The 15,135-nt window shown below is 43.1% G+C and overlaps 1 protein-coding gene across 1 annotated transcript; it reads left to right on the top strand.

Moving 5' to 3' along the window:
- Positions 1 to 453: 453 nt before the first annotated feature.
- On the top strand, positions 454 to 4,374 carry LOC127311208 (cation transporter HKT1;5). Its single transcript, XM_051341586.2, has 3 exons — positions 454 to 1,752; positions 3,665 to 3,886; positions 4,038 to 4,374. Exons 1-3 carry the CDS (start codon positions 620 to 622, stop codon positions 4,234 to 4,236), a joined length of 1,554 nt encoding a protein of 517 aa, XP_051197546.1. The 5' UTR covers positions 454 to 619; the 3' UTR covers positions 4,237 to 4,374.
- Positions 4,375 to 15,135: the final 10,761 nt, after the last annotated feature.

A 15,135-nucleotide genomic window follows, 5' to 3' on the forward strand; every position in this document is an offset into this window, starting at 1 on the left:
TTCATGTGTAATTCACGTGCAACTAAGGCAAAGGATATGCAATTGCACATGCACGTGCAATAATTACACATCCATGTGTAATTGTCGTATACAAGAATCAGGATGCAAATCTAACGGTTGTCGAGTTGATCTGAAACTAACTTAATTTCTGGTCGACCTGGAATTAGCAAAAGGGTTAAAGTATAAATGCTATTGGTTCCAGTTTTACAGTATAAATGTGATTCGTTTCAGTTTTAAAGTATGATTTGATGCATTCCTCCAACTAAAAGCAGCTTGCTTTCGCTGCTAAGAATTGCCTAGCACCAGCTCTTGAAATTGTTTAGCGAGGCTGACTTGTCTTGCCTAGATTGGCCTGTGCAACTGCGTTCAGTACAACCAGAGATAAAGTAGCCAAGACAAGAATGTTACACCTTCCACTAGTCGGAGTTATCTCTAGCTAGCGCACCAGTTAATCTCTAGTGGCCAGTGCAACAACCACACACGCTGGGCTAAGGTACACCACAAACACCACAACACCAACTGGACTCCAGACCTCTTCCGTCCGAGTATAAATAGCCCACTTCTCTGATTGCTTCCAGCAGAAGAAGCCAAGAACACTCTACAGAACGTACGGCAGAAAATGGGTCTCCGTTGTTTGCATGCCTCCAGCACCACCCGATATGGCAAGCTTCAAATGATCTACCACCTTTTGCTTTTCCATGTGCACCCGTTCTGGCTGCAGCTCTTGTATTTTGCATCCATCTCCGTGCTTGGTTTCTTGATCCTTAAATCCCTCCCCATGACCACGTCGAGGCCCATGGACGTGGACCTGATCTTCACGTCGGTGTCGGCGACGACGGTTTCGAGCATGGTGGCTGTGGAGATGGAGACCTTCTCCAACTCCCAGCTCTTGCTCCTAACCATCCTCATGCTTCTCGGCGGCGAGGTGTTCACGAGCATGCTTGGCCTGCACTTCACCTACGTCAAGCAGTCCAAGAAGAAAGGAGCGCCGCATGACCACAGTGCCAATAAGCTCAGCCCTGCTATAGACGGCGACCACGACGACCCTACCACGGCAGAGAACCAGATGGAGCAAGGAGGGCTGAAGAGCCAGCCGCCTTACGATGGCGCCTCTCTTACCAGGCTGCTTCTGTTCCTAGTTTTGGTGTATTATGTGGTGGTGCACCTCACCGGCTACACGCTGATGCTGGTGTACCTGAGTGTAGTCTCCGGCGCGAGAGCCGTGCTTTCCGGCAAGGGGATCAGCACTTACACCTTCTCCATCTTCATCGTCGTCTCGTCGTTCGCCAACTGTGGCTTCGTCCCAACCAACGAAGGGATGATCTCCTTCAGAACCTTCCCGGGTCTCCTCCTCCTGGTCATGCCACACGTCCTCCTCGGCAACACTCTCTTCCCTGTCTTCCTGAGGCTGGCCATCTGGGCTCTCCATAGGGTCACCAAGAGGCCTGAGCTTGGTGATCTTCGGAGGATCAGGAGTCCATGTCCATGTGATGGGGATTCTGTAGCGTACGACCACTTGCTGACATGCAGACACACTTGGTTCTTGGCTCTCACGGTGGCCGTGTTCGTGCTGCTGCAACTGGTACTTCTCTGCTCCATGGAGTGGGGTTCCCAGGGGCTGCACGGGCTCACCGCCGGGCAGAAGGTCGTGGCGGCGCTCTTCATGTCGGTCAACTCCAGGCACGCCGGCGAGGCGGTCGTGGACCTCTCCACCTTGTCGTCAGCCGTCGTGGTGCTCTACGTGGTGATGATGTAAGTACCTCCATCCATTGTTGGTAACGTATATATTGACATATTAGTTACACTAGGTAGCTCCAGACATGTTCCTTCATGCACATGCCACTGTTGTCTGTTGATAAGTTGATACGCACATTTGACATATAGCCATAGGCGCACTAATCCATCATTGCACGGTCGGATGGAAGTATGGAACCCGCGTCGTACGATATATGACCGTCATAGAGCACTATGGAAACAGTATTATTACTTTATTGACTGATATGATATGAAAGTAAGGCATCTAAGCTTCTGTAAGTCTCATCACGCGAAAGACATGCTTGTCTAGCACTGAGTCCGCATGCAATACATAGCTTACAAAGTACTCCCGTTAATAAGATGCTATTACAACCAAAATTCGCATTAGAGCTCGGCTAACATGGAACCCTTTATTTTTCATATTTTAAAAACATGACTTTTGAAGTTCTAAAAAATTCTGCAAAATATTTATAGACATAGATAATGATGTACTCTGTCAACATATAAAATCTCAATCCGGATTAATATTCTGGGCTTAACAATTTATATTTGGAGTATACTTTAGATGTCAGATTTTGTCATTTTTATGCAGCCCACCGGGTATTTCGAGTTGAGATTTTTTTTTTGTGTTGGTAGATTACATTATTTACTACATCTAGATTTTTTCCTCGGAATTTTTTGAAACGTCATTTTTGAATTTTTTTTTAAAAAACTGGCTAGATGTTGCCCATGCTCCAAAGGTCCACACTCGTTATTACAACCAATATAACAACTTATATTAAGGGACTGAGGGACTACATATTAGGCTTGTAGAACCAAAGATGATAATTCTCCATTGTTGCTAGCGTTAAAACTGTCGGGAATAAAATTTGACTTAATTAAAGTTGCTCATCATGGAAAGAAAACAACTGTTGCATCCAACATATAAGGAGTTATGAACGGGTTCTGCCCCACTATGTGAACTTAGGACATCTCACGTGTGATGTCAGCATACAGCTAGAAAAACATGAGCAAATTTTCACAAGTAGATAACACAAGAATGAGGTGCTCTCGGCCCCGAAAGTGCAGCAGCAACATCAACATGTAGGCACCGGGCTTTGTATGTGAAAAAAAAACCCAAATCGGGGTCAAATTCACAGCCCAAAGCTATTAACATCTTTTTTCACTATTATCAAGTGTGGAATACTACAATTTCTAGATAGCACCAAAGATGACGAAATCATTGTTTGAAGGTGAGAACTAATCTGGTGCATTCGAACTTAACAATATTATGAGAGCATTTTTTTGCTTGATAACAAGCTTAATCTTTCAACCTTCTCTCCTTTATTTTCCTCTTGGTTTTTCTTATTTTCCCTAATGGTGTGGGCTCTGAAAGTTTTGTCACTTCCCTTGATGACTACTGGATGTGAGGTTTAAAAGCTCTTTCCCTTGACGTGCAAAGTTTAAAAAATACCCCTAGCATGTGGTAAGCTCATGCAGATGTTTACACTAGCTAAAACTGTCCATTTCGTCTTCTTAAAGTCCGCACCCAAAAGGTATCCCAACAAATAATCCGCCGACACATGTTTATAACTTGTACTACAAAGTTAACGAGAAAGTTGTGAACACCAAGCTAATACTCCTAGTTGTTCGTTAGTTAACTCCTGTCAACATACTGCTAATATAATTAACCTATTTACTACACGCTAGATGTCGACATGTCAATACTCATATGGTAAGTGCATAACCACTAATGCAAGTCTCAGTTGTCATATTCACTGGGCGGTGATAACGTACGTCCTTGTATTACTGTTCCACTAATTACACCCGTATAATTATCGCAGTATTCATATGCTAATTACTAAAGTAATCTCATATGTTAAATTAGCATCCATACCAAAACTGAACTCTGTTGTGCTCGTGCCTGCAGGTACCTACCACCTTACACTGCATTTCTACCGTTGAAAGAGAGTGACAAACAAATGGGATCAGAGTCCGACCAGAAGAGCCGTAGCATCTGGCAGAAGCTACTCATGTCGCCGCTTGCATGCCTAGCCATCTTCATCATCGTCATATGCATCACCGAGCGGCAGAAGATCGCCGATGATCCCCTGAACTTCAGCGTCCTCAACATCGTCGTCGAAGTCATCAGGTAATTAGAAAAGGCAAACGCAGGAAAAGAGATCGATTTATAATCTCGCCGTGCTGCCAATATTTGCGAGGTAGCTGTTCAGTTTTACTAATTTTAGACCATCAATTGTACTAATTCCATGCTGTATGTGGTGTAATGTTGTTGTGTACAGTGCGTATGGCAACGTGGGGTTCAGCACTGGGTATAGCTGCGGCAGGCAGCTGATGCCCGACGGCAGCTGCAGGGACGCGTGGGTTGGCTTCTCGGGGAAGTGGAGCAGGGAAGGGAAGCTTCTTCTAATGGCTGTCATGTTCTACGGCAGGCTCAAGAAGTTCAGCATGCATGGCGGTGAGGCATGGAAGATAGCCTAAGCTGATATTTCTCATAGACTAGCTAGATCTCGCTCCGAAGTATTATTGGTGCTCTTTTACTATGTAAAACGGAGCGATCAGACATAGTCTCTGCGTGTTACCATGGGTCAAAATGTGTGAATTTCTTTCGTTTGGAAGGTCCCGTACCCCCATGATTCCCTGCTGATGCTTTACTCTGTCTCATCGGAGCACCAGGCTTGAGAAAATGGCATCTTATTTTCAAAATGTTGAGGCAATTTTTTTGCCTCCATTCATTAATTAAGAAGGAGCATCCTGACATGACAAATTTCGAAGTCCAAGAGCAACAAAAGGGATTACTCTCCCAAAATTACATAACCCATTGCCCCCGCAGCCACCCAAAGCATAAGCTCAGTTTTAAGCGATGCTAGAAGAATGGCGATGGAGCGGATTTGTTATATTAAAAACTCTCACGGTTCGCTCCTTTCAAACCGTCTTATGAGCATGGTGATGGAGGCCATTTTTTTCCCTTGAGGAAGTCAGTGAAGTCCATCATAACTTGATGGTGAGGTCGGAAGTCCAGTCTTGACTCCGGATGGAGGGAAGCCTGCTGGTGTACCGGGCAATAGGAGAAAAGGTGCGCCGCCGTCTCTTGAGTTTGCTTGCAAAGCCGGGGAAGGACAAAATTGTTCCAACCTCTTTTCTAAAGGCGGTTGGCCGTCCAAAGCCTATTGCGGATAGCCAACTCGCAAATACTTGATTTTCGGTGGTCCCCAAGTCTTCCAAACCAACCTATTCATGGTAGTAGCAGTGGCCCCGAAGAATTGGGACTTATATACCGACTTGGAGGAGTACTCGTCACTTGGCGTTAGATTCCAAACAATAGTGTTTTCAATCTCCTCTTGGAGGTGGATCGATTTGAGGAGGGCCCAAAGCGTAATATACTCATGAATGTGTGGAATAGATAAGGACTCATCCATCTTGATCCTGGAAATCCAAGCATTGTTGTGAAGAGCTTGTTTGCCATTCCTCTTTTACCTAGAGGAGTTAGCCCAACCGACAATCACGCAAAATGTAGCCAAGCCCACAGAAGATGCAGAGTCAAAGAAATGTGAGACTAATGTTGCTAAACGCAGGGACGATACCTCTAGGGCGGAACATTCAACACCTGATCCTACATGAGCCCCTTTCCCATACCCCACCCATGTGCTTTCACGGCATCGTGGATAGAGTTCAAAGAGCTCAACTACAGGCCCCTCCTTGGACCCTAGGCCAAATCTTCACAAGACCACCGCCCAAAATATTAGGGGATCTGGCCGCAGTGGGCATAAAACCTACGTTAGAGAGTACTCGGAAAAGGTTAGAATTGACATTTTGTTATTTAGGAGATTATTAAGCAATCTGTCCCTGAACTAAGAGCTTAGATCCCTTAAGACGGGCAACTCTTTTCACTGGAGCTGTAGGGCGACAGATGGTCGCTCTGGCAGTATGCTTCTGGTTGTTAGCGACACATTTTTTGAACTTGGTTATGTGGACCAGGGAGAGTTCTTCCCTAGTGTTCGCTCTTCTACCGCCAGCTTAAATTCATTTTTGTGTTTATTGGTATCTACGTCCTATCGGATCACTCACGCTCCCAGGCGTTACTCATGGAGGTCGAAGAGATACTATCTTTGTAGGGATTCGTTGCATAGAAAACAAAAAATTTCCTACCGCGAGAACGCAATCCAAGCCAAGATGAAATCTAGAAGACGGGAGCAACGAGGGGATGAACGAGACTCACCCTTGAAGATTTCCAAAGCCTACAAGATGAGGCTCTTGTTGCTGCGGTAGACGATCACTTGCCGCTTTCAAAAGCGCGTAGAAGATCTTGACGGTGCCACAATCGGGCAGCACCTCCGTACTCGGTCACATGTTCGGTGTTGATGAAGACGACGTCCTTCTCCCCGTTCCAGCGGGCAGTGGAAGTAGTAGCTCCTCCTTGAATCCGGCAGCACGACGGCGTGGTGGCGGTGGCGATGGAGATCTCCGGCGGAGATTCGCTAAGCGTTGCGGGAGAGGTGGATGAGTGGGGCGGCTAGGGTTTGGGGAGAGCGGGTGGCCGGCCTCCAAGGGGTGCGGCCAAGCTATGGGCTTGTAGTGGCCGGCCCCCTCCCCTTGCCCCTCATTATATAGGTGGAACCCCCAAGTGTTGGACTACAAGTTTTCGAATAAGACCCCAACCCAAAACCTTTCATGTGTAGGGAAACCTACCCAAGGTGGGATTCCCACCTCAAGTAGGACTCCCACCCTTTCATGAGGGGGGTGGCCGGCCACCCTTGGTGGAGTCCACCTGGGACTCCACCCCTCTAGGGTTGGCCGGCCATGTGTGGTGGAGTCCTTCCAGGATTCCGCCTTCCAAAGTGATTTCTTCCGGACTTTTCTAGAACCTTCTAGAACCTTCCATAAATTCACCGGATCATTTTCAAACTTATAAAATGACTTCCTATATATGAATCTTATTCTCCGGACCATTCCGGAACTCCTCGTGATGTCCGGGATCCCATCCGAGACTTCGAACAAAACTTCGAACTCCATTCCATATTCAAGTTCTACTAATATGACATCAAACCTTAAGTGTGTCACCCTACGGTTCGCGAACTATGTGGACATGGTTAAGACTTCTCTCCGACCAATAACCAATAGCGGGATCTGGAGATCCATAATGGCTCCCACATATTCAACGATGACTTAGTGATCGAATGAACCATTCACATATGATACCGATTCCCTTTGTCACGCGATATTTTACTTGTCCGAGGTTTGATCATCGGTATCTCTCTATACCTTGTTCAACCTCATCTCCTGACAAGTACTCTTTACTCGTACCGTGGTATGTGGTCTCTTATGAACTATTCATATGCTTGCAAGCTATTTAGACGACATTCCACCGAGAGGGCCCAGAGTATATCTATCCGTCATCGGGGTGGACAAATCCCACTGTTGATCCATATGCCTCAACTCATACTTTCCGGATACTTAATCCCACCTTTATAACCACCCATTTACGCAGTGGCATTTGATGTAATCAAAGTACCATTCCGGTATAAGTGATTTACATGATCTCATGGTCGAAAGGACTAAGTAACTATGTATCGAAAGCTTATAGCAAATAACTTAATGACGTGATCTTATGCTACGCTTAATTGGGTGTGTCCATTACATCATTCATATAATGACATAACCTTGTTATTAATAACATCCAATGTTCATGATTATGAAACTATAATCATCTATTAATCAACAAGCTAGTTAAGAGGCTTACTAGGGACTCATTATTGTTTACATAACACACATGTATCAATGTTTCGGTTAATACAATTATAGCATGGTATATAAACATTTATCATAAACACAAAGATATATAATAACCACTTTTATTATTGCCTCTTGGGCATATCTCCAACAGTCTCCCACTTGCACTAGAGTCAATAATCTAGATTACATTGTAAGGTACCTAACACCCATGGAATTCTGGTGTTGGTCATGCTTTGCCCTAGGGAGAGCTTTAGTCAACGGATCCGCTACATTCAGATCAGTGTGTACTTTGCAAATCTTTACTTCTCCATCTTCGATGTACTCGCGAATCGAATGATAATGCAGCTTGATATGCTTCAGCCTCTTGTGTGACCTTGGTTCTTGTGCATTGGCGATGGCACCCATGTTGTCACAGTAGATGACTAGTCGGTCCAATGCACTAGGAACCACACCGAGCTCTACAATGAACCTCTTCATCCATACCGCTTCTGATGAAGCCTCTGAAGCCGCTATGTACTCCGATTCTGTTGAAGAGTTCGCCACCGTGCACTGCTTCGAGCTTGACCAGCTTACTGCAGCACCATTCAATATAAACACGTACGCAGACTAAGACTTAGAGTCATCAGGATCAGTGTTCCAACTTGCATCGGTGTAACTGGTTACAACGAGCTCTTGGTCACCTCCATAACATAGAAACATATCCTTAGTTCTTTTCAAGTACTTCAGGATATTCTTGACCGCTCTCCAGTGTTCCATTCCTGGATCACTTTGATATCTGCTAGTCAAACTAACAGCATGTGCTATATCCGGTCTAGTACATAGCATGGCATACATGATAGAGCCTACTGCCGTGGCATAGGGTATCTTACTCATCCTTTCTCTTTCTTCTGCCGTAGCCGGTCCTTGAGTCTTACTCAAGACCTTGCCTGGTAACATAGGTAAGAACCCTTTCTTACTTTCGTCCATTCTAAACTTCTTTAGAATCTTGTCCAGGTATGTACTCTATGATAGCCATATTAGACGTCTTGATCTATCTCTATAAATCTTGATGCCTAATATATACGATGCTTCACCAAGGTCTTTCATTGAAAAACTATTATTCAAATAACCTTTTACACTGCTTAATAGTTCTATATCATTCCCAATCAATAATATGTCATCTACATATAATATCAAGAACGCTACAGAGCTCCCACTCACTTTCTTGTAAATACAGGCCTCTCCATGACACTGTATAAAACCGAAGTCTTTGATCACCTTATCAAACCGTCGATTCCAACTTCTGGATGCTTGCTTTAGTCCATAAATTGAACGCTGAAGTTTGCACACCTTGTCAGCATTTTTAGGATCGACAAAACCTTTGGGTTGTACCATATACAACTGTTCCTCAATGTCTCCATTAAGGAACGCCGTTTTGACATCCATCTACCAAATATCATAATCGAAAAATGCAGCTATTGCTAACAAAATCCTCACAGATTTTAGCTTCACTACAGGTGAGAAAGTCTCATCGTAGTCAACACCTTGAATTTGTCGGAAACCCTTTGCGACAAGTCGAGCTTTATATACAATAATATTACCATCAGCATCTGTTTTTCTTTTGAAGATCCATTTATTCTCGACAGCCTTGCGGCTATCAGGTAAGTCTACCAAAGTCCACACTTTGTTATCATACATGGATCCCATTTCGGATTTCATAGCTTCTTGCCATTTGTTGGAATCTGGGCTCATCATCGCTTCTTCATACGTCGCAGGGTCTTCATCATTGTTATCTACAACCATGACATTTAGACAAGGATCATACCAATCAGGAGTGGCACGTTCCCTTGTCGATCTGCGAGGTTCAATAGCTATCTCGTTCGAAGTTTCATGATCATTATCATTAGCTTCCTCTGTTGAAGGTGCAGGCGGCACAGGAACAACTTCCGGTACTGCGCTACTCTGATCAACGAGTGAAGATTCAGTAATTTCGTCGAGTTCTACTTTTCTTCCAGTCACTTATTTAGTGAGAAATTCTTTCTCAAGAAAGGTTCCGTTCTTAGCAACAAAGATTTTGCCTTCGGATCTGTGATAGAAAGTGTACCCTATAGTTTCCTTAGGGTATCCTATGAAGACGCATTTCTTCGCTTTGGGTTCTAGCTTGTCTGGTTGTAACTTTTTTACATAGGCTTCGCAACCCCAAACTTTAAGGAACGATAGCTTAGGTTTCTTATTAAACCACAATTCATACGGTGTCGTTTCAACGGATTTAGATGATGCCCTATTTAAAGTGAATGCAGCTGTCTCTAATGCATAACTCCAAAATGATAACGGCAAATCAGTAAGAGACATCATAGAACGGACCATATCTAAGAGAGTTCGATTACGACGTTCGGACACACCGTTTCGTTGTGGTGTTCCCGGCAGTGTCAATTGTGAAAGTATTCCGCATTTCTTTAAATGCATGCCAAACTCATAACTCAGATATTCACCTCCGCGATCAGATCGTAGAATTTTAATCTTCTTTTTACGTTGATTTTCTACTTCACTTTGAATTCCTTAAACTTCTCAAAAGTTTCGGATTTATGTTTCATGAAATAGATATACCCATATCTACCCAGATCAGGTGTGAAGGTTAGAACATAACGATATCCACCGCGTGAGGCTACACTCATTGGTCCGCACACATCGGTATGTATGATTTCCAATAAGTCTGTAGCTCGCTCCATAATACCAGAGAATGGAGTCTTAGTCATTTTTCCCATTAGACATGCTTCGCATCTATCAAGTGACTCAAAGTCAAGTGATTCAAGTAATCCATCGGTATGGAGTTTCTTCATGCGTTTCACTCCAATATGACCAAGACGACAGTGCCACATATAAGTAGAATTATCATTCAATCTAATTTGCTTACCATCAATGTTATGAATATGTGTATCACTACTATCGAGATCTAACAGAAATAAACCATTCTTTTCAGGTGCTTGACCATAAAAGATATTATTCGTAAAAATAGAACAACCATTATTCTCAAACTTGAATGAATAGCCGTCTTGCATTAAACAAGATCCAGATATAATGTTCATGCTCAACGCGGGTACAAAATAACAATTATTGAGGTTTAAAACTAATCCCGAAGGTAGATGTAGAGGAAGTGTTCCGACAGCGATCACATCGACTTTGGATCCATTTCCAACGCGCATCGTCACTTCATTCTTCAATAGTCTTCGTTTATTCTTTAGTTCCTGTTTCGAGTTACAAATATGAGCAACCGAACCAGTATCAAATACCCAGGTACTAGTACGAGAACCAGTAAGATAAACATCTATAACATGTATATCAGATATACCTTCTTTCTTCTTCTTGACAAGGCCGTTCTTCAGATCAACCAAATACTTGGAGCAATTACGCTTCCAGTTTTCCTTCTCCTTGCAGTAATAGCACTCAGCATCAGGCTTAGGGCCATTCTTAGGTTTCGCAGGAGGCGTAGCAGCTTTCTTGCCACCCTTCTTGAATTTACCTTTAGACTTGCCCTGTTTCTTGAAACTGGTGGTCTTGTTGACCATCAACACTTGGTGCTCTTTCTTGATCTCACTCTCAGTAGATTTTAGCATGGCGAAGAGTTCATGTAACTCTTTGTTCATGTTCTGCATATTGTAGTTCATCACAAAGTTCTTGTAACTAGGTGGCAGTGATTGAAGGACACGATTAATCCCCAGTCTGTTAGGAATCACTATTCCCAAGTCAGTGAGTTTCTTCGCATGCCCGGTCATGGCGAGCATGTGCTGACTAACGGAGCTGCCTTCTTCCATCATGCAGCTGAAGAAGTGTTTCGATGCTTCATAGCATTCCACAGCCGCATGAGTTTCAAAGATAGCTTTCAGCTCATTGACCAACTCATGAGGATCGTGGTGCTCAAAACATTTTTGAAGATCGGCTTCCAGACTGCATAGGATGGCACACTGAACTTGAGAGTACTGATACGTCTCCAACGTATCGATAATTTCTTATGTTCCATGCTTGTTTTATAACAATACCTACATGTTTTGTTCACACTTTACATTGTTTTTATGCATTTTCCGGAACTAACCTATTGACGAGATGCCGAAGTGCCAGTTCCTGTTTTCTGCTGTTTTTGGTTTCAGAAATCCTAGTAAGGAAATATTCTCGGAATTGGACGAAATCAAAGCCAGTATCTTATATTTCACGGAAGCTTCCAGAGAGCCTGAGAGGGACTAGAGGGGAGCCCTTGGGGCCCCACACATGGTGGCGGCGCGGCCAAGGGGGGGCGCCCCCCTGGTGTGTGGAGCCACCAGACCCCCTCCGACTCCGACTCTTCGCCTATTTAAGCCTCCCTGACCTAAAACATCGAGACGAATAAGGCACGGTATGAGAAACCTTCCAGAGCCGCCGCCATCGCGAAGCCAAGATCTGGGGGACAGGAGTCTCTGTTCTGGCACGCCGCCGGGATGGGGAAGTGCCCCCGGAAGGCATCTCCATCGACACCACCGCCATCTTCATCACCGCTGCTGTCTCCCATGAGGAGGGAGTAGTTCTCCATCGAGGCTAAGGGCTGTACCGGTAGCTATGTGGTTAATCTCTCTCTCTCCTATGTGCTTCAATACAATGATCTCATGAGCTGCCTTACATGATTGAGATTCATATGATGAGCTTTGTATCACTATTAATCTATGTGCTACTCTAGTGATGTTATTAAAGTACTCTATTCCTCCTCCATGATGTAATGGTGCCAGTGTGTGCATCATGTAGTACTTGGCATAGTTTATGATTGTGATCTCTTGTAGATTATGAAGTTAACTATTACTATGATGGTATTGATGTGATCTATTCCTCCTTTCATAGTTTGAAGGTGACAGTGTGCATGCTATGTTAGTACTCGGTATAATTGCGTTGGTCTATCATGCACTCTAAGGTTACTTAAATATGAACATCGACTGTTGTGGAGCTTGTTAACTCCGGCATTGAGGTGCTCTTGTAGCCCTACACAATTAATGGTGTTCATCATCCAACAAGAGAGTGTAGAGTGGTTTTATTATGTGATCAATGTTGAGAGTGTCCACTAGTGAATGTATGATCCCTAGGCCTTGTTTCCAAATACTGCAATCATCGCTTATTTACTGTTTTACTGCATCTTTACTTCCTGCAATATTACCACCATCAACTGCACGCCAGCAAGCTATTTTCTGGCGCCGTTACTACTGCTCATATTCATTCATACCACTTGTATTTCACTATCTCTTCGCCGAACTAGTGCACCTATACATCTGACAAGTGTATTGGGTGTGTTGGGGACACAAGAGACTTCTTGCATTGTGATCGCAGGGTTGCTTGAGAGGGATATTTTTGACCTCTTCCTCCCCGAGTTCGATAAACCTTGGGTGACTCACTTAAGGGAAACTTGCTGTTGTTCTACAAACCTCTGCTCTTGGAGGCCCAACACTGTCTACAGGAAAAGAAGTGTGAGTAGACATCAAGCTATTTTCTGGCGTCGTTGCCGGGGAGGAAAGGTAAAAGGCATTCACACTCCGGTCCCAGGTAACTAAGCTATTTTCTGGCGCCGTTGCCGGGGAATGAAGCTACACCACAGAGATTTCCTCCCACGTCAACCACGCGCCAGTTGTAGACAGTCAAGTATTTTCTGGCGCCGTTGCCGGGGAGGAAAGGTAAAAGGCACTCACACTCCGGACCCAGGTAACGAAGTTATTTTCTGGCGCTGTGTAAGTGCTCAAAGCTATTTCCTTTAGATCCTGCAATTGCATCTTTTTGTTTCTTGTTTTTCACTAGTTAGGCATAATGGAAAATAACAGTGAGATTTTTAATCTATTTCCTGAGTTAAGACATGGATTGTTTGATGCGAAAATTAAAAAACCTATGGAACCTTATTTGCATGCTAGTAGCAATGATATTAGTATGAACACTTTAAACACCATTGTTGCTAATGATATAGAAAGTTCTAACCTTGGGGAAGCTGGTTTTGATGAGCATGATATTTTTAGTCCCCCAAGCATGGAGGAGAAAATTTTCTTTGATGATACTTTGCCTCTCATTTATGATGATTATAATGATAGTGGTCTTTTGGTGCCGCCTACTATGGAGGATAAATTTAATTATGATTACAATATGCCTCCTATATTTGATGATAGCTACTTTGTTGAATTTGCTCCCACTGCAATTAATAAGAATGACTATGCTTATGTTGGGAGTAATAATAATTTTATGCATGAGACTCATGATAAGAATGCTTTATGTGATAGTTATATTGTTGAGTTTGTTCATGATGCTACTGAAAATCTTTATGAGAGAGGAAAATATGGTTGTAGAAATTTTCATGTTACTAAAACACATCTCTATATGCTGAAATTTTTGAAGTTACACTTGTTTTATCTTCCTATGCTTGTTACTTTGCTCTTCATGAACTTATTTATTTACAAGATTCCATTTCATAGGAAGTGGGTTAGGCTTAAATTTGTTTTGAATTTGCTTTTTGATGCTCTCTTTTGCTTCAACTCTTATTTCTTGCAAGAGCATCATTGAAATTGCTGAGCCCATCTTAATGGCTATAAAGAAAGCACTTCTTGGGAGATAACCCGTGTGTTTATTTTACTACAGCAACTTTGTTTTATATTTGTGTCTTGGAAGTTGTTACTACTGTAGCAACCTCTCCTTATCTTTATTTTATTGCATTGTTGTGCCAAGTAAAGTCTTTGATAGTAAGGTTCATACTAGATTTGGATTCGCGTTAAAAGCAGATTTCTTGCTGTCACGAATTTGGGCACTGTTCTCTGTAGGTAACTCAGAAAAATCTGCCAATTTATGTGAGTGATCCACAGATATGTACGCAACTTTCATTCAATTTGAGCATTTTCAACTGAGCAAGTTAAGTGCCTCTAAAAAACTCGTCTCTACGGACTGTTCTGTTTTGACAGATTCTGCCTTTTATTTCGCATTGCCTCTTTTGCTATGTTGGATGGATTTCTTTGTTCCATTAACTTTCAGAAGCTTTGTGCAATGTCCAGAAGTGTTAAGAATGATTGTGTCACCTCTGAACATATGAATTTTTGGTTATGCACTAACCCTCTAATGAGTTTGTTTTGAGTTCGGTGTGGAGGAAGTTTTCAAGGATCAATAGAGGAGGATGATATATGATCAAGAAGAGTGAAAAGTCTAAGCTTGGGGATGCCCCTGTGGTTCATCCCTGCATTTTTCAAGAAGACTCAAGCATCTAAGCTTGGGGATGCCCAAGGCATCCCCTTCTTCATCAACAATTTATCAGGTTTCTTCTATTGAAACTATATTTTTATTCCGTCACATCTTATGTACTTTACTTGGAGCGTCTGTGTGCTTTTATTGTTTTGTTATTTTCATTCTCTGAATAAATGCTTGTGTGGGAGAGAGACAACTCCGCTGGTTCATATGAACACATGTGTTCTTAGCTTTTAATGTTCATGGCGAAGGTTGAAACTGCTTCGTTCATTGTTATTTGGTCGGTTCAGGAAATGTTGCATGTGGTAGTGGTATAATAAAACACTTGCATAATATTGTAGATCATTGAGCTTTGATAACTTGATTCTTTGCAAACGTTTTGAGGTATTTAGATGGTAAGGCTTGTTGTTTAAATAAGTTAAAATCAGTAGTGGATTGTTGTCT

The sequence above is a fragment of the Lolium perenne genome, chromosome 7, assembly GCF_019359855.2.
Source record: "Lolium perenne isolate Kyuss_39 chromosome 7, Kyuss_2.0, whole genome shotgun sequence".
Classification (NCBI taxonomy): domain Eukaryota; kingdom Viridiplantae; phylum Streptophyta; class Magnoliopsida; order Poales; family Poaceae; genus Lolium; species Lolium perenne.

What these genes read in the sequence shown, in the direction of transcription:
- LOC127311208 (XM_051341586.2), top strand. Translation starts at nt 620, where the DNA reads ATGGGTCTCCGTTGTTTGCATGCCTCCAGCACCACCCGATATGGCAAG. An exon ending in GTGCTCTACGTGGTGATGAT is followed by an intron (nt 1,753 to 3,664) that starts GTAAGTACCTCC and finishes TCGTGCCTGCAG; the next exon opens with GTACCTACCACCTTACACTG. An exon ending in ATCGTCGTCGAAGTCATCAG is followed by an intron (nt 3,887 to 4,037) that starts GTAATTAGAAAA and finishes TGTTGTGTACAG; the next exon opens with TGCGTATGGCAACGTGGGGT.